At 35.3% G+C, this 25,124-nt stretch overlaps 2 protein-coding genes across 3 annotated transcripts in view; both read right to left on the bottom strand.

Annotated features, from left to right (window-relative positions):
* Positions 1–849: 849 nt before the first annotated feature.
* LOC145804419 (protein kinase and PP2C-like domain-containing protein) lies at positions 850–20,623 on the bottom strand. Its single transcript, XM_082898245.1, has 8 exons — positions 17,856–20,623; positions 17,071–17,151; positions 16,881–16,976; positions 7,392–7,461; positions 7,064–7,283; positions 6,799–6,903; positions 3,723–3,817; positions 850–1,222 (listed from the first exon to the last, which is right to left on the bottom strand). Exons 3-8 carry the CDS (start codon positions 16,909–16,911, stop codon positions 1,105–1,107), a joined length of 639 nt encoding a protein of 212 aa, XP_082754371.1. The 5' UTR covers positions 16,912–16,976; positions 17,071–17,151; positions 17,856–20,623; the 3' UTR covers positions 850–1,104.
* LOC114316867 (uncharacterized) overlaps positions 17,584–25,124 on the bottom strand; it is a 31,311-nt gene continuing 23,770 nt past the window's right edge. For both annotated transcript variants that reach the window (XR_014346111.1, XR_014346110.1), the window contains exons 9-11: positions 20,788–20,933; positions 20,637–20,702; positions 17,584–17,900 (exon numbers count right to left, since the gene is read on the bottom strand). The gene's annotated coding sequence lies outside the window, so the exon portion shown is untranslated. The remainder of the gene's footprint in view (positions 17,901–20,636; positions 20,703–20,787; positions 20,934–25,124) is intronic.

Raw genomic sequence — 25,124 nt, 5'->3', positions numbered from 1 at the left:
TAGAGAAAATCTCTTTACGCTTTACTAATATAGTTATATAGGTTTTCTTGCTTTCTTCGCATGCTTTCGGGGTCGTGTTCGTGTCGTGATATTTTGAATGTGTCAAAATTATCTTAATAATAACCTAACTCATGTATTATTTCGTGTTATTGTGTCATGTCATTTCTAATTTGTATCCGATTTGTATAGTATTAATGTGTCATGTAAAAATATTTTACCATAAGCTAAAAATATCGAGTGTACAAAAAATATAAAAAAAAAATTCTTCACAATTTAATTTTTATGAAACTAATCTATATTGAATGAAATTATTCATAAGAATATTTGATTTCAATTCAATTTGATTTTCTTAATTTACAAAAACAATATCTTATTATATATATATATATATATTTACTAAATTAACTCAAACAGTAGACAAATAAATTTTCAATTGAAAACAAAAACAAAACCTTTATTAGCTTTCAAATCCTATTTTACATGCTTTTTTCTTAGTTAGATAGGAGTTATATAAGAGATTAAAAAATGTCATAACACCCTTTAATAGAAATAATATTAAATATGTAACTAATTTTTCATTATAGCAATTATTCGTGTCAGCTTTGTTCTATACAAATTTGACAGTAATCCAACCTATTTAATATTCGTGCTAACGAGTTGTGCCATATACATATTCATGTAGATTTGAATCGTATTATCATATCAAAAATTCCTGCCTTAATCATGTAGTGCAGTTTAATTTTAATGAAGTGTTCATGCCTTTTGGGGAGAGAGAGAGTGTGTGTGTGTGCGCGCGCGCACTGTGAACACATTAAACATCTATTAGCAATATTATAACATATATGCACATTGAAATCCAATAATACAAGCATATGCTTTGTGTAGTTTCCCACTAAAAATAAATGTACGCATACAATTTCCACAAGATGAGGAGGTAAACCTTTTCCTACCACCTCTGGTTCATTTCCATGTCTCACTAAAATTAATTTCATACATACAAAACAATTTGTATAAGAATACCATCAAACCTAGTAAATCCTCTCTGCAATAGATACAGGATGCAGGAAAACGACAATAACAATTATATTATCTTTGCTTCCACGTTCAGCAGCCTCGGTTGCCAATCTCTTTGAGCACATCCCAGGCTCTTTCACTATGTCCTTTATTATGCAAACAATCTCTGCGTTGCTCATAACATCCCAGAGCCATCGCTAGCCATAACCTGACAGTCGAACACATATTGTTACTCTCTCTATAAAAATGTGATATGCTAACAAGTCACAACCATCCGTCATAAATAAAGCAAAATTTTGAAAATGGTTTGATTACAAATGAAACATACATCATATGCATTTGAATTAAATAAGAATTATTGGGAAAAGCATAAAGGTCGCAAAATTATCTAGGGTTTTACTTCCCACCCCCCTTTTCAGCCACTGTAATTTTTTTCAAAAGATCATTTTTTAGAGATCACTAAACTAAATAATATAACTCCAAGTTCAGAAATATGAGAAGCATGTGAAGGGAGGTGTTAACAGTTGATATTGGTAATATGACAAGAAAGTTGAATATGAAGAGATCATAAAAATAGAAAAGAAAGAAGAAAGAACACAAAAAGTTAATGTGGTTCAGTCAATCTTGGCCTACGTCCACACATACAAAGCCCTATGGGCTACATCTTTTATTCACACTAGTTAATCCTCTTGATTACATGGTACACCATATATATAGTGGGAGATACAATCAAATCCCTTCAATTATGGATCTTCATATATTCTGATATCTTTAACACTATAATATTATCTCAAACTTAACTAGTCCCAAATATACTAGAGAGGTTATCTTCCTAATATTAGGTATGGACTCTATCACTTTACATGTAGTTCCACACCCTCCTTGTTTTGTCTTATTTCAATGCTTTGAAACCATGAGGTGTGAATGGGGAGGGAAGAGATAGGGCAAGGTCGCTAGAATTTTTTTATTTTTAGAACCGAAAAACAAAGGCATAAACCATAATCGTTCAAATTGTGGTATATGATCTCTTTTGAATAAGTTTGATCTGAGTGCCTACCTGTGTTATGCACTAACAAACGAAAAGCATAATACAAATTAGAATAATTACAAGTCTGCCAAGATAATATTTTTTTTTTTTTTTGATAACTCAGCATCTGGCCCACTAGACCGACTACTCCGGAAGACCAATCCCACATCCACTAGTGGGGGGTCGGGCAAAGTCCCATATGAACTGGTCTCGAGAAATTGTTTGCACTTAGTAGATTTTGAAGGGAGCACACCCCAGGCTCAGGTCTTGACCACTAGGCCAACCCCTTGGGGTTAGTCTGCCAAGATACTTGTATTCTATTTTTAACTGTAAACATAACAAAAGAGTAAGGGTTGAATTCAAGAAGCCTCAAAATGCTTCAAATGAAAGAGAAATTAGACCTATGGTTTAGTTTTGATATTGTCTATGATGCTTTTGTTGGTTGTGTTTTACAGTGATATATGTTTGATATTTCACAATACAAAATTAGTGAGTGGCTAGCAAATGATAAACTTGTACTTCGAATTGTCAATATCCTTTGGTGTTAGGTATTGGATAGCTTAATGAAATATGAGAATGTAACATGATTTTGTCATTAGTATTTGATGAATAATTCATTACAAAAGGAGTACAAGTGTTTTAGAAGTTTTACATTTTTCCTGCTGTAATGATTGAGATTAAAAAGCTCCAAAATAAGTCTTTGATATTTGTTTTATGATTAAATGTTCATTATCTAAATTATTTTGGAGTTAGAAAGGGTTTTGGATGAGTTTGAGATGCTTAACACGTGAAAATCTTAAAAACATTGAAGGTCTTGAGTCGACCTCAAATAAATGAGTCGACCCTGAACTCCAATTGTCGTGCAGATAAAAGGATTAGTCAACTCCTTGACAAAATAAATCGAATCCCTTAAGAAAAGTTCTGAGAGCTTCAGATTTCACCTAGATTCAAAATAAGTTGACTCCTTCGCAAAATTTAAATTCTAAAATATGCAACAGCTACTTCGTTTCAACTGCTAGAGACGCATTTACTGCACTGGAACGACCAAAATGAGATGAAGGGCAATAAAAACAAGATTTTTACATGTCTACAAACATGGGATGAAGGATTAAATGTAATACCCATCAAGATCTTTCAAGTTTTGAGCTTCAACTTCCATATTCTTTTGCATTTGAGCTTTGTTGTTTAAATTCAACGCCTTAAGAGTTTATTGTTCTAAAACCTTGTGTTACTTCTTTTCCACATCATTCGTAAAAGGGTTTTTAAACTATTGGTATTAATGGAGTGTTTGTGGGAAACACTTGGAGAAAATCTTGTTCTGTAAGGCTATAGATTTCAAACTTCAATAATATATCTCAGGATTATTCTATTGTCTTGCTAATAACATTTCCAAGTACGGGACCTCCTAAATTGGGGGCCTACAAATTTCAAATTGCAAGAACATGAATTGTGCTATGATCATCCAGGCACTACAGAAAATTGTGTTTGGTAATGGCATATAGAACAAATGCTTTTAAAGTGATTAAAGCAGATGCAACTGCAGTTATTGAAAATTTCTGATTTCCCTAGAAACTGTACATAAAAGTCTATTTAGAAGCCACAAATCCATTTATTAGTTTGTCGTAGCACACAAATAACAAACCCCAGATAACAGAAGATTATCAGATCAAAGGACCTTCCCAAGTATTCATCTTCTACATACAGTATGGTCTCAGTTATCTCAGGTTCTGCAGTCACAACAGGCTTCATATCATCGTCACCAATAGACCGCGTAACCTGTAAAAAATATGTGATTAATAAACTTCAAATTCAACCACAAATTATTGATTATTGCTTTCACATCATGTTGAATACTGGAAGCACGGGCAAAGAGTGGGGCCGGGCAGGGACCATGTGTTCCTGTTTACCCACCCTCTTCTTGTTTCTTTATTTTTTAAATCTAGTTTACAGAAACCTCATTAAATAGAAACCAACCTTTTGTTTCTAATTCATTATTTAGAATTTAAAAAATAAAATAAATAAAATATCAGCTATTAGCTCAGTGCTATCTCTTAATACCCAAAAAGATAAGGTGCAAGGTTCAGGCCCTCCCAAGACATGAAGGAAAAATAAAAATAAAGGAATATATAACTTTAACGAATTAAAGAAAAAATGTTTGCCTACTGTAGGTGTGCTTTGTTGGTGGACATGCTAGCAAGTTTGGTTGAGAACTATGAATCTTCCTATACTCAACCTTGTATTTAATTTTAGCTACACCACACAGAGAACCAAAATCAATGTTTTAGGGTAAATCATATTAATATATATACATACATACATATATATACACATATGTAGGTTTAGAGAAAAGAAACAGTTAGGGAATGAGTTAGACTTCATTCCCTTTTATATTGATAATTCTGATCAATTTCCTATTCTATCAATTTCCTATTCTAACAACATATATATTTTTAGGGTAAATTACAGTAAACCCCCCTCAACTATGACCCATTGTCAAGTTAAAAATCAATGTTTAAAAATTCAACACTCAACCCGCTTATAGTTTTGTTTTGTAACTCTAAACCTCTTCTGTCATCACACCTCTTCTGTCATCACACCGGTAGTCATTTGGCATAAATGTATCATACTGTAATTAAAAATTTATGACTAAAAAAGCCTTATTATATATACATACATCGTGTATATATACACAACCAGCAACTCTACATGGCTAGAAATGCCAAGCCATAACCAGAAACTCTCATGGCTAATACCAACTAGACGACCCTTATTAGCCAAGCCATTATGATTTTATAAAAAAGTTCCACAACAAAAGAATTGAGGGTTTTGATGGTGATACGTTGATTAGGTGGGGGGATTTTAGTGGACATATGTTGAATTAATATAGGGCTTTTAGTGTATTGGGGTGTTTGATCAGTGGGAGGGAGGCTGTGGGGAAGGGGTTTCGGCTTGGTGGGAATCGAAAGGGGAGGTGGTGAGTGGTGGGGGAAATAAGGTGGTGGTGCAGAGATGGGAGGAGGGAGGAACAATGAAGGAGATGCCATTGGTTAAAGAAAGAAAAAAAAAGGAGTTGGTGTAGGCTGGAAGAGGGGTTGCATGTGGCAAGTGAGATGAAGAGAGGTGGGCCATTGTCTTCAACCACCGTTGTTGCCATTGCCATTGCCATTGCCATTGCCGTAAGCTGTTGTAGCCATTGCCAACCCCTCGTCTCTCTCTCTCTCTCTCTCTCTCTCTCTCTTCAATGAGTTCAAAACCCCAAGCCCTTAAACAACACCCCCATCTCCATTGCCACCCCCAAACTTCACTCCCTTTGTTGATCATTAGGTCCTGCAAAAATATGGGATTGTTGTGATGATTCACAGTGGCTGACTTTACTCCCTTTGTCAAATGAATTTGTTGTGTTTGTTAATCGGAATTGTGGAGACACTGTGGAATTAAGGGTTTGGGATTGAATTGATTTGAATAGGGTTTGGAAGAAATTAGGTAGTGGTTGAAGAAGATAATGGTAGTCTGGTAGCAATACAATTGAAGGGTAAAAGGGTAACTTAATAATTTCTGTTAACAGTGTTAATGACTTTTGCAATTCATATACTTCAAGGGGGGTAAGTGTTGCCTTTAAAACATTAAGGGGGCAACTCAAAAATAGGTCATGTTTAATGTAATTTACCCTATTTTTTTACTGTACTGTTGTGAGCTGATTGTAAAGTGTAATGTATATACCTGAAAGTTGTACCTGTACTATTTCTTTTGTGTAATGTAATGGGATTTGAGTAGGGAGGAAACAGAGTTCGGTGTGTGCTACTTTTATACACTAGGATTATAAACACACACAATACGAAGCAAGTCTGGTTATTGAAATCTAAATCATTTGCTTTGCTATTCGTTTCCATTTTTGTTGTTGAACCCTTGAACACTAAATTAGGCTTTAAAACATACATCAATCACCCTACTCTTTTGAATCAGTCCACATCTAATATGAACTTTTTTTTTTGGGTGAATAATCTAATATGAACTTACAATAGAAGATCTCACTATTTTAACTTAATAATCTTAACTAGCCTTAAACCCTTAACCATCATGCCTTAGATTTCTAATATGAAATTGGGGTGGGGTGTGACAACCTGCCACTGATTTGCCCCAAAAATCCTAACCTCAAGGAGCAACCACTCCTATTCACCAGTCTCTAGACCTCCAAAAGCCTATGCGCCCTCTGAGAGGTTGAGACTGCCCAAAAGACCTCTCTTCAGGAATTAAGAAGCTTCTTTTGAGCCAACAAAGGAACTTCAAATCCCAACATCAGGGATCTTTGCAGAGATCTACCCTTTTTCGCGACCCACATCTTCTTGCGATCAACCTCGTCAACAACCACATCGAATGCTTTCAGCCCAACTTGCATAATGTTCCTCTTCATGGTGACAACTGATGAACCCTCCATACAACTACCAGCCGATGCAGGACACAAGGAGCCTCCTCGCTATGCTCAGAAGTTGGAGTAGGATGCGAGGACCAACTCCTTACCTTTTATATTTTCTCTCATGTTTTAGTGATCATAAGTATTTTTGGTAATCATAATGCTCAAGATATCCCTAGATATGGGTTGTAGTGGTGGTCCATGTGTCTTAACACTTGGTGCAAAAAGAATTTGACGAAACAAATAAGTTTATATTATATACTTCCTCACAATAGACAACCATATTAGAAGACAATAGTCTACACATTTTTCTAGAATATCGTTAAGCAAAGGATAAGAAGAAAACCTGGAGAGCAGCAGGCCCAACCCTCCACGTGTCAACTTGCCATTTGACCTGTCCCCCTTCACTGATAATATGTTCTCTCTCCTCGGGACAACTTGCAACATGATCCTACAGCATCAAGTTGAATTAGTTGGAGAACAATTTAACCCATTTGGGTAAGCAAAGGAGACAATTTTTAATAAAATAAGTTTAAAAAGGTCCATGTTTTATTCTAATAGAATGTTTCAACTACACAGTCATTTAGTTGATAAATCAAGTCTGATCTCACCTTACTTAGAGCATAAGCATTGCCAGCTCGGCATAGCATTGAACTGCAATCGCCAGCATTAGCAACAAAAAGCTTGTTTCTGACTATAAGAGCCACAATGGCTGTGCAACCAGGATGCCAGTCTTTCTGAATAACTCCCTTAGATTTACGATGGGAATCCAATTCATTCCTGAATGCAACATCTGTCTTGACAAATGCTTCTAGTAATGCATCGGACGGACTGCATTGTTATCAAATACAAAATAAAAATATGTACTTCTTATTAAATAGATTCATATAAAGATTATAGAATGTAAAGAGCCCACAAGAATAATAGAATGGAAGAAACCTTTTTATGGAACCAAGACTTTGCAAAAATCCTGGTAGAGCTCGAGCAGAAAACTCAGCAGCTACTGCACCTGCATTTGATCTTGCCATTTTTATTGTAATCTAGAGCAACTAATGCACGACACATAGGCTATGTTTGGAAACAACCAAAAAGAATTATTAAAAAAAAAGAAAAAAACAAGGAATTCTTCAAGAATTTAAACATTTATTTCTTAAAACTAATTTCCAAAACAATTCCATTTTGTAATAGTTGGGCTTTGTAATGCTCATTATGTCATTCTGGTTTCATTAAGAAACACTTCAAGTGATGCCCAAGCAATTGTTTATTAATTAATATTGTGATCACCCACATGAGCTTTAGTTCTCATTAAAATCCACTGTTGCTTGAGTTCGGTACCAAATACACCAATAGGATGAAAATAAGTAGCTTTTAATTTATGACGCACCTCGATGACCATCAAAGATTCCAAACACATGGATATCCTTCTCACCGCACATTGGGGCATAAGAAAGTGAGTGTCCTCCATTGTCTCCATTCTCCCACAAGTACCGAAGGATCCCCAAGACAACACTGGATGGTATCACTACAAGAAAAGTGGGCTTATGAGACGGAACTTTTTGCGACGACACAACTTGCCGTCTCAAAAAATGTGACTTTTTGAGACGACACAACTTGCCGTCGCAACAAATGTGACTTTTTGCGACGGCACTACTTGCCGTCTCAAAAAATGTGACTTTTTGAGACGGCACAACTTCCCGTCTAAAAAAATGTGACTTTTTTAGATGGCACAACTTGCCGTCGCAAAAAAAAGAGTATTTCTGACGATAGAAATTGCTGTCACAAAAAAAAAAAAGGTACCAGCTGCAGTCGCAAAAAAAGAAAAAGAAAACGGAAGAGTTTTTTGCGATTGTAATACGTACCGTTGCAAAAAAAATTAAAAATTAAAAAAAATATATATATATATATTGTGGCTTTGAGACGGCTTCATATATATATAGTCATAAAATGGTTTAAATAAATGCAACGGTATTTTTCTGTTACAAAAAAAAATAAAAAAATAAAAACGACGTTGTCTTACTCTTTTGAACATTTCTCTTTTCACCCATTTTTTCATCTTTCCATCTCTCTGTCTCTCTTCTCTTTCTCTCTCTCACTCATCTCTGTCTGTCTGTCTCTCTTTCTCTGTCTCTGTCTCTTTTATCTCTCTCTCTCTCTCTCTCTCTCTCTCACTCATCACTCTTCTTTCTCTGTCTGTCTGTCTCTCTCTCTCTCTCTCTCTCACTCATCACTCTTCTCTGTCTGTCTGTCTCTTTCTCTGTGTCTCTCGTCCATCTTTCTTCTCTCTCTATCTCTCTTCTCTCTCTGTCTCTCTTTTCTCTCTTCTCTTATTCTTTATCTCTTTCGCTCATCTCTCTCTGTCTCTCTCTCTCTCGTTTATCTCTTTTCGCTCTTTCTCTCTCTCTCTGTCTATATCTTTTCATCCATTTTTTCATCTTCATCACTCTTCTCTCTCTGTCCGTTTGTCTATCTGACTCTCTCTCTGTGTCTCACTCATCTATCTCTTCTCTCATCTCTTTTCTCTCTCTGTCTCTTTCGCTCATCTCTCTTCTCTCTGTCTCTCTCGTTCATCTCTCTTCTCTTTATGTCTCTCGCTCATCTCTCCTCTCTATCTTTCTCTGTCTCTCTCATCCATCTCTCTTTTCTCTATGTCTCTTTTCTGTCTCTCACTCTCTATCTCTTTCTCTTTCTCTCTCTCCCACTGTGTTTGCGTTGCTCACAGCACTCCCGTCTTCTCTATTTACTGAGCTCTCTCTCGATTTATCGATCCACTACAAGAAAATGCACTTTTAACGACCACTTTGTCTCTCTCTCGCTCATCACTCTGTCTCTCTCTCTCTCTCTCCTCTCTTTTCTCTATCTGTCTCTCACTCATTTCTCTCTCTCACCACCCATCTCCTCTACCACCTTCACCACTACTGCAAACGCCATTCCACCACCACCACTACTTCCACTGTCGCCACTTCACCTCTACGACTACCATTACTACTACTATCGCCACCACTCCACTACCTAGATAAGAGAAATAAGCTACCTAGATAACAAAGCAAAAGACTAGTCTATACATACTATCTAGCATTGAAATGTTATCCCCGAATCTAACAATAAAAAGTACATGCATACCCTTCTTGTTATTACATTGCCACGAAATGAAATTTGTGAGATAAAGTGAATTAAGGCATTCATGAATGATCAAGATGACCAATCATTCTATTTGCTTTTTGACAAGTACGACATGAAAATAGTCAGCCCAAGAAAATAGTGTTTAATCCATTATTAGACACTCTAAGAAGTATGGACATGGACAAGAGACACGATAGAGACATGACATGGACACGCTAGCACAACAAATTTCAAAAAATGCAAGATGCAACATATGAAGGACACCTGCAAAATAAATAGTTTTATATATTTATTATATGTCATGTATATGAATACTTTAATTAATACCAAATCAAACCAAACCAAACCAAGCCAAGCCTTAAGTCTCATCAAATAGGGTCAGCTACATGAATCCTTTTTCTCCACTCGAGTCTATCAAAAGCCATTTGGTTAGTCAAATTAAGGAGATTCATATCTCTATTTACTACACTAGCCCACGTCAATTTAGGTTTTCCCCTTCCCCTAACACTTCCCTCTACCGTTACTATATTGCATCTTTTCACTACTGCCTCTGTTAGTCTTCATTGTATATGACCAAACCATCTTAATCTATTATCTCTCAGCTTATCTTCTATCGGTATAAACTCCTACCCACTCACGAATATACTCATTCCTAACTCTGTCTTTTCTAGTCTTGCCACACATCTACCTTGGCATCCTCATCTCATCAACACTCATCTTATCTATATGTTGTTTCTTAGTTGCCCAACATTCCATCCCATACAATATCGCTATTCTAGTAGTCATTCTATAGAACCTTCCTTTTAATCTAGTGGGTACTCGTTTATCACACAGTACCCCATACGCATTCCTCCACTTAAGCCACCCTGTCTTAATTGTATGAACCACATCTTCTCCAACTTCCCTAGTTGTTGTGATAATAGATCATAAATAATAAAAATGTTCACACTTAGGTAGTTCTTGGTTCTCAATATTCACTTCTCCTCTATTTCCATCGTTACTATTACTAAAATTATACTCCATGTACTCTGTCTTATTTCTGCTTATCCTAAATCCTTTAGATTCAAATGCTTCTCTCCAAGTCTTCAACTTAGTGTTAACTCCTCTACTCTCATCCACTAACACGATATCATCTGCAAAAAAATATATACCATGGCACATCATCTTGAATATTTCTCGTCAACTCATCCATGACTAAAGCAAAAAGATAAGGATTTAAGGTTGATCCTTGGTGTAACCCCACAGTAATTGGAAATTCACTTGTCTCTCCAACCGACAATCTAATAGTGGTCACCACACCTTCATACATATCCCTAATCACATCAATATAACATTTTGTCACTCTTTTCTTCTCTAACACCCACTAGATTATATCCCGAGAGACTCTATTATATGCTTTTTCAAGATAAAAAAACATATAAATGTATCTTTTCTTTGCTCTATACTTTTCTATTACTCTCCTTGAAAAATAGATCACTTCCATTATTGACCTATCGAGCATAAATCCAAATTAATTATCTGACATCTCTATTATATCTCGCAATCAACGTTCCATTACTCTCTCCCACACTTTCATTATATGACACGTCAGCTTGATTCCACTATAGTTGTTACAATTCTAGACATCTCCTTTATTCTTATAAATTGGCACTAAAATACTCTTCCACCACTTCATTTTCCTAGTCAACAAAATTTTGCTAAATAACCTATTCAACCAAGCAACCCTTTTCTTACCCAAACATTTCCAAGCTTCAACATGGATATCATTGGGTCCTAAAGCCTTATTCAATTTCATCTTCTTAAGTGCAATCTCCACTTCAAAGGCCCTAAAGCCTTAGTTTTGATTTTCCTTATTACTGGTTACTTCCTCCCCTTTTGACCTTTCTCCATGTTCTTCATTTAACAACTTATTAAAATAGCTCTTCAACCTCTTCTTAATCTCTTTATCCTTTACCAACACCTTAGAGTCCTCACTTCTGATGCACTTAACCTGATTAAAATCTCTTATTTTCTTTTTTCTTATCTTAGTAAGTTTGTATATTCTTTTCTCTTCCTCCTTTCCATAGAGTTGGATCTCTTTCCTTTCGACTCTCCAAGGACTTCCCTTGAGATTCTCCTCATAAAATTGGCTATTGAGTTCCACATAATGTTAGCATCTTCTTCCAAGTCCCAAATACCTTCATCGTCCATTCTATTCTTAAATATTTCTAGTTTATCCCCTTTTAGGACCCACCATCTCATCCTACAGCGCCCAATATTCTTCTTAGCTTGGAGTTTCCCTTTAAAGCATAAATCTGGTACCAAAAATCCTATGTTGAGACGTTAGGCTCTCTCTAGGAATCAACTTACAGTTGTTGCATTTTAAGTGGTCCACTTTTCTTACTAGAAAAAGTAATCTATTTGGCTCCTAATTGACGCACTCTTAAAGGCTCTCTTCTTATACATAGTATTGGCTACCACTAGGTCAGAAGCCAATGCAAACACTAAAATATTCTCTCTGGTCTTATTATTTCACCAAAACCATACCCACCATGCACCCTCTCATAACCTAATTTATCTATTCCTGCATGGCTGTTCAAATATTCACCTATAACAAGGTTCTCTCATACGGGTATTTTCTGTAATACCTCATCCATTTGGTCCAAAAAATCTCTCTTAGTCTGATCATCTAATCATCTCTCTTAGTCTAATCATCTAATCATACTTAGAGGGCGTAAGCACTAATAACGTTTACTATATTTTGTCCAATAACTAATTTAACTAACAAAATCCTATCACCTTTCCTAAGTGATGGACACACGTGTCCCCCGAGTGTCCAAAATGTGTCCGGATCTAAAAAAATATTGACATATTTGGACATGCATCTAACATGAAGAAATGTCCAACATGTATCATTGGATCTGTCATCAACTTCTCAAGAATGTTAACTGACAAGGTACTAGCTACTAAAGACTGCAATTTCTGCCAACAATTAGTAGAGCAAACTCAATAAACCTTTTGGAGCTACCAGAGTCCACAAGCACAGGTGCAGGCTATATATTTCAGTATCAAAGCATAGTTCTACGATCACTAACTTGTCATCAACATATAGCATTTCAAAAAACTTCTTGTCCGTCTCGTAAAACATCATCAGGTACAAAGGATAAAACAACATTTTGATTTGCTATAATTCAAAGTGGCAGAGAGCATAGAAAAATCATTAATTTTATGTCAAACTCCTACTTTATTGTCACACCGAAACTATATACATCTGACTTTTCACTATGTATCTCCTTTCTCAATATTTCAGGTGCCATATATGAGTGTGCCGACCATATTCTTTTTATGGAAACCACCAGTTGGCTTTCCAGATGATCCCCAGTTCTCCTCTGCTAAACCAAAGTCTGCCAGATGTGGACGAAGGTTTTCGTCAAGCTGCCAACAAATAAAAAAATAGAGGCGGCAGCAGCATATTATTCAACCACTTGAATAGGAAACACAAAATCTTACCCACAAAAAGATCAGAAACAAAACAAAACAAAACAAATTAGAAAATGGTGATGACGTTTACAAGAATATTTGCTGGTTTTACATCCCTGTGTACAATCCCAAGTTTATGTAGATGTTGCAGAGATACGTTCATAAAACAGAGAATCAAAGCAAAGGAATAAACATACAGCAATAAGCTTATCCAATGCCAGTAATCAGCAATCAATCTTTTCCTATGGGACCACATTACATCAAACCCCTCTTGTCGAAGAAAACCCATCTCGAGTTTGAAGAGATGTTTACGTTTCAAAAAATTGCTCCGAAGTTTCTCCTTCCTATGTACTCTCGGATTTAGCTTAGTTTGGTACTTTGGTTAGAAAAAATTTCAAGTGATATAACTCAAATGGAGAACTTTACTACATTCAGCCCAAACTCCCAAACAAGTAAACTGGTTTCTCACAGGAATTCCATCAAAACACATATGTGGCACCAAGCAAAGAGTAAACAAATTAAGTAATTGGGCACGGATGAAATTCTCATCATCATCATCATCAGCAGCAGCAGTAGAGAAGAAAGAGAGAAGGCAACATCAGTGACAGAGGAAAGATCCAACAACAGTTAGGGAGAAGAGAAAACAACAGCTACAGTAGAGAACAGACAGATCAGCAGTAGTAGGAGTAGTAGCAGACGCGGGGAAGTAGATAATAGATTCAAAGAAGAAGCAGAGAATAGAAGCAACATCAGTGAAGAAGAAGAAAAAGAAAGCAACAGAGGAGAGGAAGAAGAAACCAGCTGAGGAGAGGAAGAAGAAACCAGCTGGGAAGATGAAAAAGAAGAAAGCAGTAAAGAAGAGGAAGAAGAAGCGAAGCTAAGCTATGCAGAAAAGAGAAGAATATGCAGAGAAGAGAGAGACAAAGGAAGCAGAAGATGTTGAGAGAAAGAAACAGAGAAGAAGAAGCGAGAGCTGAAACCAAAACAAATTTGGAATTTCTAAATTAATGAGACGAGTAATTTGAAGAGGTTCAGTAGTTGCCATTAAATCCATAAAGTAATTCCAAGAATTTTCAGCTGAAACTTAAAGAGGTATCTAATTAGGACGTCTACCTAAGATGCTGAGTAGCAATACCAAATTTTAAAATTGGCGAGGTTTTTTTCCTTTTGGATGATGAAGAACCTCTCCAAGACAGGGTCTAGATGCCAGCAAGAGCTGAACCCAAAGCATCTGAGTTTATATCTCATCCAAGAGTTCACTCCTTTGACAACTAGGCTATCCATGCAGGTTAAATTGGTGAGATGTTGGAAATAATTTAGAAAAATTAATATTATTTGCATTATTTATTCATGAATGTTTTAAAAATTGAAATCATATTCCACGTTAGCTATTCCCATGTTTTACAGAAATTCAAGGATATTTATCAAATTTTTTGAAGAGCATTATGTCCATCGTGACATAAATACTTCATTATCATCACTCATATGTTTAGACATTCTTATAAATCTTGTGCAACATGCTAAAACTTACTAATAAGTTAATCTCTTTATTTTATTTTGGTCAATGGTCAATAACCTAATCTAAGTTTGGGTTCCCTTCTCTAGATGCATCAGGAATAATCTATAAAAAATTGACAAAAAACACTACTAATTCCTATATGATGCAAAAAACAATACTTAAGAACACAACATGGTAGTAGACTGCACATCCTTAATCATTGACACCGTATGTGTTTATGGAATGTCTGTAAAATCTAAGCCAATGCCATCAAAAGCGTGCTTAGGCACGCACTTAGGCACAAAGTGCAGTAAGGTGCACCTGAGGGATGGCAAAATTCCTCGGCCCGATTGTATTTGTGCCGTGGTAGGGTAAACTATAGCGGTAGGTAGGTCAAAATTGTCAGGTTTATAGTAAAGTAAAGTATAAAATTGTATCACTAAATTAATTAAGTTTAAAAGCAAGAAATCACACTCAAAACCCAATCCATTGCCATCCCTGAGGTGAGATGACATTAATGAAGCGCATCCGAGGCATGCGCCTATTTCAATTGCTCCTAATTTGTTAAAGACATGATATCAACCCTTCAATCAAATGAAGCCCATTGTAATTTCATTTGTTCCTAGAAAAGCCTCTCGAATAAATAGAAAACTCCAACCTAAATCAAGCTAAGCCTCCCAAATACTCGCATGGGACTCCCGGTTTGGAAACAAAGTCAAAAAATGCACTTCCTAAACACTTAAGTTTGAAAATAGGCCATCGGGGGCCAAAAAAATCATGTAACAGTCCCAAGAAGGCCTGTGGAACACCTCCAACAATTCCGTGAAACACTTGCGTAAGTTGTGGAAACTTACGGAACTAGCGCGGGACTTCCGATTTGAAAACTATATCGGAAAAGGTACTTTTTTCACACTTAAGCTTGAAAATAAACCTCAGCGGGCCGAAATCATGTAACAATCACGAGAAGGCCCGGGAAACACCTCGAACATCTCAGGAGGGACCAATTTGAGTTGTGAAAACTTAACGAACAGGCACAGGCCTCCCGATTTGAAAACTAGATCGGAAATTACACTTTTCTAACACTTAAGCTTGGAAGTAGGCCATCGGGGGGCCAAAATCATGTAACAATCGCAAGAAGGGCCGGGAACACCTCAAACACTTCGGGAGTGACCACCGCGAGTTGTGAAAACTTACGGAACTAGCACGGAGACTCCCGGTTTGAAAACTAAGTTGGAAAGAGACACTTTTTCCACACTTAAGCTTGGAAATAGGACACCGGGGGGGCCAAAACCGGGTAACAGTCACGAGAAGGACCGGGAAATGCCCCAAACACATCGGGAGGGTCCAAGGCAAGTTGCGGAGACTTACGGAACTAGCATGAGACTCTCGGTTTGAGAACTAAATAAAAAAATGCATTTTTTTCACACTTAAGCTCGAAAATAAGCCGTCGAGGGCCAAAATCGTGTAACAGACACGAAAAGGCCCAGGGAACACGTCAAACGCCTCGTTGTCCCACCAGTCGTCCGGCCGATTGACCTGAACAGTGCATTTTTTTTTTTAATTTTTTGCAATTGACATACTTTAATTTTTATATATTTGAAAAAAATATTTTCTGAATTTTTAAATTTTTTTGTGTTTTAATAGAATTTTGAGTTATATGTTTGGTTATAAGTTGTAAGTTTTTGTATCAAATATCAAATGTCACATCAAAAATTTCCCACTCAATTCAAAACTCTTTCACCAAACAAATTTTCCAAAACTCACAGACTCAAAATACAACTCCTACTCTCAAATCATAGTTACAAAGCTCTACCAAACGCAACCTAAGATTTCAAAGGAAAATTCATTCGCAAATGACGTCAGATCAGATCAAACATAACAAAAAGAAATACCACCCCTTCTTGTCCACCTTGAACCACTTTCCAACCCTAAAACTTTGATGGCAACTTTAATAATAATATAAATAAATAAATAAATAAATAAAAAGAAGTATATTTAAGACAATTCTGCATGCGCAATTAGGAATAGTTTAGACAATTTTCCTATAGTGTACATTGATACATTTCCTGTGCTAACTCATGAGCAATACTACAAGAAAATGACATAGTTAGCCTTACAGCATGACAATCGTTTTTGGTGTCCTTCAATTTCTATCACATTCACAATTCTTCCTGTTTTTGTAGAGCGCTAGATAACTGAGGAGTGCTAATAGGCATTTTGGCTTTTGTGACAAGTCTGACTGTTGCTATTGGTCAGTACCCCTTTAATGCTTTCTCTAATAAATCTTTTACTCACAAAAAATATAGATAATAAATAAAACTGCTTTTGCTAGCCATTGTAAGCCCTCAAACCTGTAGTGGAAGCGCAACTTTTTCCCATCATAGAGCAATTCAGAAGCTGATATAAGTTAGTCCACTAGTAAACCTTTCGTCAGCTGTTTCAAGAACCTTATGCGTACAGTGAACATCATCAGCCATTTCAAGAAATCATTACCTCATGTTTTTATCAGTTCAGCGAACCAGAAATAAAGAAGGTTACTACCTTGCTTCTAGGAGCAAAACCAGTTAAACGGTCAATATATCGAACAAAACAACCAGATTCAATCAAGTTACACACATACCCCTGGTTCAAACATCCGAAGTAGTATTAGTCAATAAAACTCAACTACAAAATATCCACAATTGATCTTTTAAAGCTATGGGACACTTTGATAATATTTCGTATACTTTTAAGTTCCAACTTTCCATGGGCTTCATCTGTAGGTAATCTAAGTTGTTGGAGATGATGATCCAGTTGTTTGGTAAGGGAAGTGGGTTAATCAAAGGGAACACAGTGAGTGTGAACTGTATGGAGGAGTTAAGTGGCTGAATAGTCTAGTGGCAAGCTGGAGTTTAATTTTTTCTCTTGTTGGAGAGTGCAGGTGTGAGTATAATATTTTATAAATGAAGATTGGGCAAGGTCGGCAATGGTTTAGGATTGGAAAAGAATGAAGACAAGGGGTGGGCTTAGGCAAACACAAACGGAGAAAATGTGAAAAGGGGTTGACAAGATTTACTTTTCATTCTTTTTCATCCTATCATCTTATAATGTCATTCTTTTTTTGGCCATTTTCAGTTCTGTTTTGAAAACCAATGAAACCAACAATGCATATTCTCTAGCTTCTCCCTCAATATATATATTTTTTAAGAAATTACTTTTAAAAATGCAGCAGAATAGGGGGCTGCATTAATATGTGATGAGTTTTCCTACAAAAAAATATATATATATATATATAAAAAAATAGAAAAAAACAGGGCTCAGAAATAAACTAGTAAATAAATTCTTACATGGATTACTGAGTGAGGACAAATTTGAGAAACTTCCGCAGGAAGCTGTTTAGCAGATTTAATAAGTGAATACTTTGCGGTGAGAATTAAATTGTTGCTCTCAGCATCCACAACATTCAAGAGGAAATTTTAAAATTTGGATCAGCAATTCATAATTGTCATAAAGACTTTCTGGCAATGAAAATTTAATAGCATCTAAGCAGGAAACAAGCATACATACGAGAAATATCCTTTCAAGAAGAAGAAAATGACTAAGAAATAAAAATGATGACTGCCAAAAACTAGCTCTCTCCCCCTCTCCAGATATTCACCCACAAGCAGCAAGGGTGCAACTCCAAACATCTGCTCCATTAACGTATACACCCCTTGACAACCTCCCAACACCTAATACTAGTCTCTGATAATTCAATGAACCCATTCCCTTCCCCAAATGCTGGTCCCAATTCATCATGGTTTCTTGGAGGGGAGTGTAAAGAGAGAAAAAAAATAAAGGGACCATAGCTCACTAAATCAAGCAGTAAAGAGATGATCAACTGTCTTCCCTCTGTTCTTACATACAAAAACAAATGGGCAAAATAAATCTTGAATGTATTTCTGAAGGCCAATGAACTATCCATGTTAAAACTAATAAATCTTTAATGTTCAAACTAATAGCAACTGACTTGGGGACACAACCTCAATGAAGCATAAAATAATAAAAGAGGTAAACAGCAAAAGAAAAACATTTTGTTTGGGTGCCTTTAATCAAGAAAGAGATACAAAACTTTGAGGATGTGAACAGTGCCCAGACAATTACAGTTGGTGTCATTTCTATGGCTAATTATTTCAAAAGGAAAGCAAATAAGCTCAACAGAGAACATTTTACAAGGGTTAAAAGTAGTTACGGGTCATAAACTAAGACCAAAAAAACAATTTCAGTAGAAGTAGATGCTAGGAGGCAATTCTAAAAATCCTTAAAGGTCAGACCTAGGCTTGGAATTGCACCACACATTCCCTAATAAATTGCTAGAAAATTCCTCGAGAACTTCTCTCTATTGAACTGAATGCATCTAGTAGGTATTATATGTAGACTAGTAGATAATCCTAAACTATGTTACGCGGACTCAGGTACAAGTATCGGGTGCGGGAGGGTATCTAGAGGTCAGACCCAGCAAACCTCAAATTTAAGGGTACACTAACTCGGTATAAAAGGTCATATTTTATATTTTTAATCTATTATATGAGATAAAACAATGTTAACTTATATGTAACATACAATGTCAAAAAAGCATTTTATTTATTTTATAGCAATAATACAACAATATATACATATAATAACAATGTTAAATAAAAATATGTATGGAGTGCCCAATGAGAAGTATCGGACATATATCCCACACCATTGCCCAAGTGTCGGGTGTCCAACATGAGTATTTGGTTTCTTTTTAGTCAATGTAACATAGAATCCTAACTTCGGTAGGATTTAGAATCCAAATTTAAAATTTTATATGCTTGCTAGTGCAATCCATATAACCAGTATAAAGTCATCAACTAAAGATCCAATACATCGCATGGACCAATAAAAAAAAAGCCGATGTCAGGCAAACTAAGAAATATGAAAATATTTTGATTTGAAAAAACAAACAAAAGATGTAGAAACTGATCCAAACATACCAACCTGATAACAACAAAACAAGATGTCACTAAGACTAAAAATGTGACCATTGCAATGTCTCAAATAGGCCCTACCCTAAAATCAAGTCAATTTCAACAAATTTTTTCTAATTTTCTTATTTTACTCTTTCTAGTCCCTCATATGGATTACATCGGAACTATTAGACAATGGGCAAATAAGAAAAAAGCATAGCATCCCAGACCTTCGTCAAGGAAAACTCTGTGCGCGTGTGTGTGTGAGAGAGAGAGAGAGAGAGAGAGAGTCAAAAACCATAATAGCATTAATTTATTAAGTTCAACTCTCTCCCTGCAATGTTGGGCCGTTGGGACATGGGGAAGTGGGCTTAAATACAAGTACTTACAAAAGAAAGCAACTCCAAAATCATTATTTGTGCAGGTCTTTTTTCATTTTAAGTTGAGTGTTGATTTCCATTAAAACCTGTTGAAACCAACACCTATTCCACAATCAACAAAGAACTCAACCATTGTTGCTGGCTCAACAGTTTTCCTTTTTTATTTATTTCCCCTGTATGGTGTGTTTATCTCACAATTTTTAAAACTCATTTACAAATAGATATATATAATTATACAAATATCAATCCTGTGGCCTACCAGGCTACAATGTACAGCATTCATTGAACTCAGATCTAAAAACCAAATTGATAAATATGTTTCCAGAGGATATACTGGCCACTAAATTGTTCGCCCTAATTTAACTGTCATGTTTAAAGAAATAATAATAATCATAAAAATAACACGAAATTGATCCTAAGCACAAAAACTGGCTTTCATAATCCTGCAGGCCTATTGGATATAGACATTCACTGAAATTCATATAAACATAAACAAAATTTTTCCAGTTGTTTAGACCAGCCAGTATCATTATTATGTCACAATAAAAAGGCTTATTTGAACAAGCATAAAACAAACTGAAAATATAAGAAAGAGTGTACATATTGAAACATAAAACATAAATAATAATAATAATAATAATAATAATAATAATAATAATAATAATAATAATAATAAAAGCAAAAGCAAAAGAAAAATTAAAACTAAGGAAAACAATTTAACGAGAAAACAAGATGTGTCCTTGATACAAGTATTGAAAAGAAAGAAACTGAGTACCAAGAACCAATAGTTGATCAAACTCATATCCTGGCTTCAAGACAGATTTCATCAAACCCACAAGCCCTGTGCAGCAGTGCCTTGAAAGTCAGTAAACAATGAAAGAACGCAGCCTTAAACAACCCTTTCTTCTTGAAGACAGAAAATATACCTTGGTGATCTGACAAATGTTCTGCACAAATTGTACCCTTGGTGTAACCTTTTGCATTGACACGTACTATTGCTGCATGAGGGGTTACTCGCTCAACCACTCCAGAAACAATAGTGCCCAACTTGGCCACATCATCATCAGTAACCCTGCCAGTAGAAAATCTCAGTTGAGATTAGTACACTGTTCAATGTGAAAAATGCAATTCAGGAATTGACATATATTTCCATTACCATACATGACTGTAGATTATGAGTATCAACATTTTATGTAACAGACAAGGAACAAGATTTCATTTTGTTTCAATGAAAATGACCGAAACATTTCAGTTTTCCAAGAAACCAACACAACACTGGTTGAAAACCAAAATTCTAGTGTTTCCACCAAAACACATTGAAACTCACCAAAACACTACGAAATACACAGGAACAATTTGTTAGAGACCCATTAGGAGTCCCTAGCCAAAATTGTTTGTGTTTTTCCATTTTGTAAAGAAAAAGAAACAAGAAGTTTCGAAGCAAACAAAACATGTCAAATGTGATAAAAGAAATATGAGAAAGTAGAATAGAGAAATAGAGAGATAAAGAGAATAGAAACAGGACATGATAGAGCTATTTATTCTCTTCTACTGTATTCACATATATCTTCTTCTCCCCCTCTTCCCTAGTACTTTTAGTTTTTCTCTTAACAAAGACAATCCCCACTCCCCAACCCAACCATTTCATTTATCATTTGCAAAGAATCATAGACACAGATAAGGATGCAGACACAAGACATGCTCATTTTTAAAAAAATGGAGACACGGATATTGCGGGGAAAAAGCAATAAAATATTTTTCATATATTTTAATTTTCTATGTAGATTAATATTACATCTGGAAACAATCAAAATTAACAAAAACTAATACTAATTCAATATTGAAATAAATAAATAAATCACCTTTAAATTAACACTTGTCGTTTGTATCTTTTTTATGGATGATATATGAAGTATTCAAATCTAAGCAAAAAGAAATTAACATTCAACATCCAACATACATCAAAAGCACTAAAGCAAGGGAGAAAAAAAAATACTTCGCATGTCCCCAGAGTAGTGTTTTAAAAAGCTCTAGGTGTGAGGTGCAAGGCGAGGCACATGCCTCATCAAAGTGAGGCACAAGTCGTAGGCTATAAGTAAAATTATAATATAGGCAAGGTTTTCAACATAAGCAACTATTTCTAAAATTTCAAAAAACATAGAAATTTCAATATTCTAAAAATCATAAAAATAACATTCAACGTTCCGAAAATTTCTCAAAAATAACATTCAACCTTACTTTATCCAATACTACCTATCTTCCTTCATTAATTTATATTCACTTCTTTTTTAGATAAGAAACTCGCAACATATAGTACCTTAGTGGTTTTGATTTTAAACCGGGACCAAATTGCCTGATAGCTTCAATCATTGGCCCAAAGTTGTCCTAATTCACTACGTTGAAAGGAATGCCAAAGTCATATATCCATATTGCAATCCAAGGGCTTTTTCTCAATCCCTAAGGGTTTTTTAATATAAAAATTGAGGCTCAAAGCACGTGTTTATGTTTGTCGGCAGTGGCGGCGGGGGGTTTGGTTGTTGGTGCCGCTAAGTTTGATGTGGTTGGTTTGGTTGGAACGGAATCGACGAACGTTTCAAGAGGTTCATCATTGTGTGTCCTGGCTAGAGTCGTTTATTATTTGTTTGGTTGGAAAGGAGGACAGGTTCGGATTTGTTTGTTCTTTTTTGATTTTTTGGATGATGTTATTGCTTAGGTGTTAGTTTTTCACCCCATGCCAAGGCTCTTTTTGTATTCTTTTGCATCATCTTGATGCTCGCTCGATAAATTTAGTTTTTTTTTTTTTTGGATGCTCACTTGTTTGGATGGTTAAGTAGGTGAGAAATGATGAGAAAAGGATTCTCACCAAACTTATGTTTTGTTTCTCACCAAAAGCGGTGAGATTTGGTGAGAAAGGAATTGGTTTAATGAAACTTTTCTAAAATACCAAAATTACCCTTATGAAAAAAGAGGGATTTGGTGATAGCCCCCTCATTATCTAATTTGTCTTTCAAAGGGACAAGAATTATATAAGTACTTTCAAAACCCCTTAATATTTTAAAACTTGTTTCTTTTACTATATTACCCTCATATCTATCAGCTCTCCTATTAAGCCATCTTCACAGTGTATTTCAGAGTAAAATTTTACTCTGTATAAAAGTAAAATTTTACTCTGAATAAAAGTAAAATGTTACCCTCTGAAACTAAAAGTAAAATTTTACTCTGTATAAAAGTAAAATTTTACTCTGAAAAACTAGTAAAACGTTAGACTTTACACAAAAGTAAAATTTTACTCTGTATAAAAGTAAAATTTTACTCTGAAAAACGAGCAAATTGTGAGACTCTGAAGCTAAAGTAAAATTTTACTCTGTATAAAAGTAAAATTTTACTCTGAAAAACTAGTAAAATGTTAGACTCTACACAAAAGTAAAATTTTACTCTGTATAAAAGTAAAATTTTACTCTGAAAAACGAGTAAACTGTAAGATTCTGAAGCTAAAAGTAAAATGTTACTCTGCACAAAAGTAAAAAAGCGAAGGCAGTGTTTGTGGCGGCTGAAGTGTTTGGCAATGATCACCTCTTAACAGTAAAGTTTTACTGTCATTCTAACACCAGAGTAAAATTTTACTCTAATTCTTTCAAACAAAAAATAGAGCAATAGAACAAGAGTAAAATTTTACTCTCATTATCTGAAACAAAAAACAGAGCAATAGAACCAGAGTAAAATTTTACTCTGGTTCTGTCAAATGAAATTAGATCAAAAACAACAAAAATAAAAAAAAATAAAAAAACAAACAAACAAACAAACAAACAAAAACAAAACAAATTAATCAACAAATCAACATATCTAATTGAGAAGAAAAACTTCTAAAACTCGATCAACAATCACAAATCTAAATGAAAAGAATACATGTGTTCAACAACACTCATACACACAAATATATATATATATATATACATATATTCAAAACTCAAATCTGTGTTTAAAAAAATATGTATAACCAAACAACTCCACCAAACATGCCTCAATTTAGAGACGATCTGTTTCTCCTTGTAGACGATCTCCTTCGATTCCGGCACCGGAGGGCAATTTTCCGGCCCGTAGTTGATTTCGTTCCTGATGTTCTTGATGAGTTCATTGTAGAGATCGGTTTCGGCATTGTTGATCGCCGGAGTTTCGCATGATAATTGACCGGACTTGGCTAGGAGAGTGATGACGATGACGTTGCTATCATCGCCGAAGAAGAAGTTACCAAAATTGTCGAGAAACAGAGCTTTAGATCTGGAAGGAGGAGCACGTCGGCGGAGAACAAAGTCAAAAAGGAAAGAGGAAGGAGAGAGACAGAGAAGGTGAGGAGAGAGTGGGTGGAAAAGGTGGGAAAATTTAGTTGAGAGTATAATAGTCTAATAAAATATTTAAATAACAAATTTTGTTCTTTATACAAGACTTTATAATTATGAGGGGGTTTAGAAAGTATAATTTTTTTCTTAGTCCTTTTAACAATAAAAGGAAGGTAAAAGGGGTTTATAGCCAAATTTGCCTATGAAAAAACATAGCTTATTAATATGGAAGGTTATTTTAGTAAAATGAAACACAACACTTTCCTTTCTTTTTTCTTATTTACTCTATCCAAACAAGAGAGGTGAGAAACCACATTATCTTCTCTTTTATTCATCCAAATATAATGGTGAGCTACGTTACACGAACTCTCTGTTTTTTGAGAGGTACCCGTGTTGACATGACACAACACGGGTACGGGTGCTGAATATGACCGGGACACGGCTGTTTACAAACAGATATGATAGAGCCCTAATTGCAAAAGAGAAAGAAGAGAGAGCAAGGAGACAACCTGGTCGCCAACTTCAAAAGGGTGAAGACACTGATCTCTTCTTCTCTCTGTCGATCTCCTCTTCAACTTCCCCTTCGTCTTCAACGAGTCTCGTCTCATTTTCTTCTCTCTCTCTCTCTCTGTCGATCTCCTCTTCTCTCTCAATCGATTTATCTCCTCTTCTTTTCTCTCTCTCTCACTCTCTCTCTCTCTGATAATAAATAAATAAATAAATAAAACCCTAATAAAATCATCTATTTAATAGATAATAATGAATAAAATAGATCATTTATTTTTTTAAAAAAAAAAACTAATAAAATTATATATATATATATATATAATAATAATAATAATAAAAAATCTATAAAATAAATCATAACCAAACCAAACCTTAAGTCCCATCAAATGGGGTCGACTACATGAATCCTTCTTCTCCAC

Source organism: Camellia sinensis, chromosome 12, assembly GCF_055761805.1.
Source record: "Camellia sinensis isolate YWXY chromosome 12, ASM5576180v1, whole genome shotgun sequence".
In the NCBI taxonomy this organism is placed as follows: domain Eukaryota; kingdom Viridiplantae; phylum Streptophyta; class Magnoliopsida; order Ericales; family Theaceae; genus Camellia; species Camellia sinensis.
This window is presented reverse-complemented; position numbering and strand designations above follow the sequence as displayed.

Bases quoted from the DNA above. Each gene is read 5' to 3' on its own strand.
- LOC145804419 (XM_082898245.1), bottom strand. From the start codon at position 16,911: ATGATGGGAAAAAGTTGCGCTTCCACTACAG. The intron at 7,462-16,880 runs GTTTGAGGGCTT...GATCAAATGCAG, and splicing joins AAGTTGCGCTTCCACTACAG to GTGCAGTAGCTGCTGAGTTT. The intron at 6,904-7,063 runs GTGAGATCAGAC...TTGATGCTGTAG, and splicing joins ATGCTTATGCTCTAAGTAAG to GATCATGTTGCAAGTTGTCC.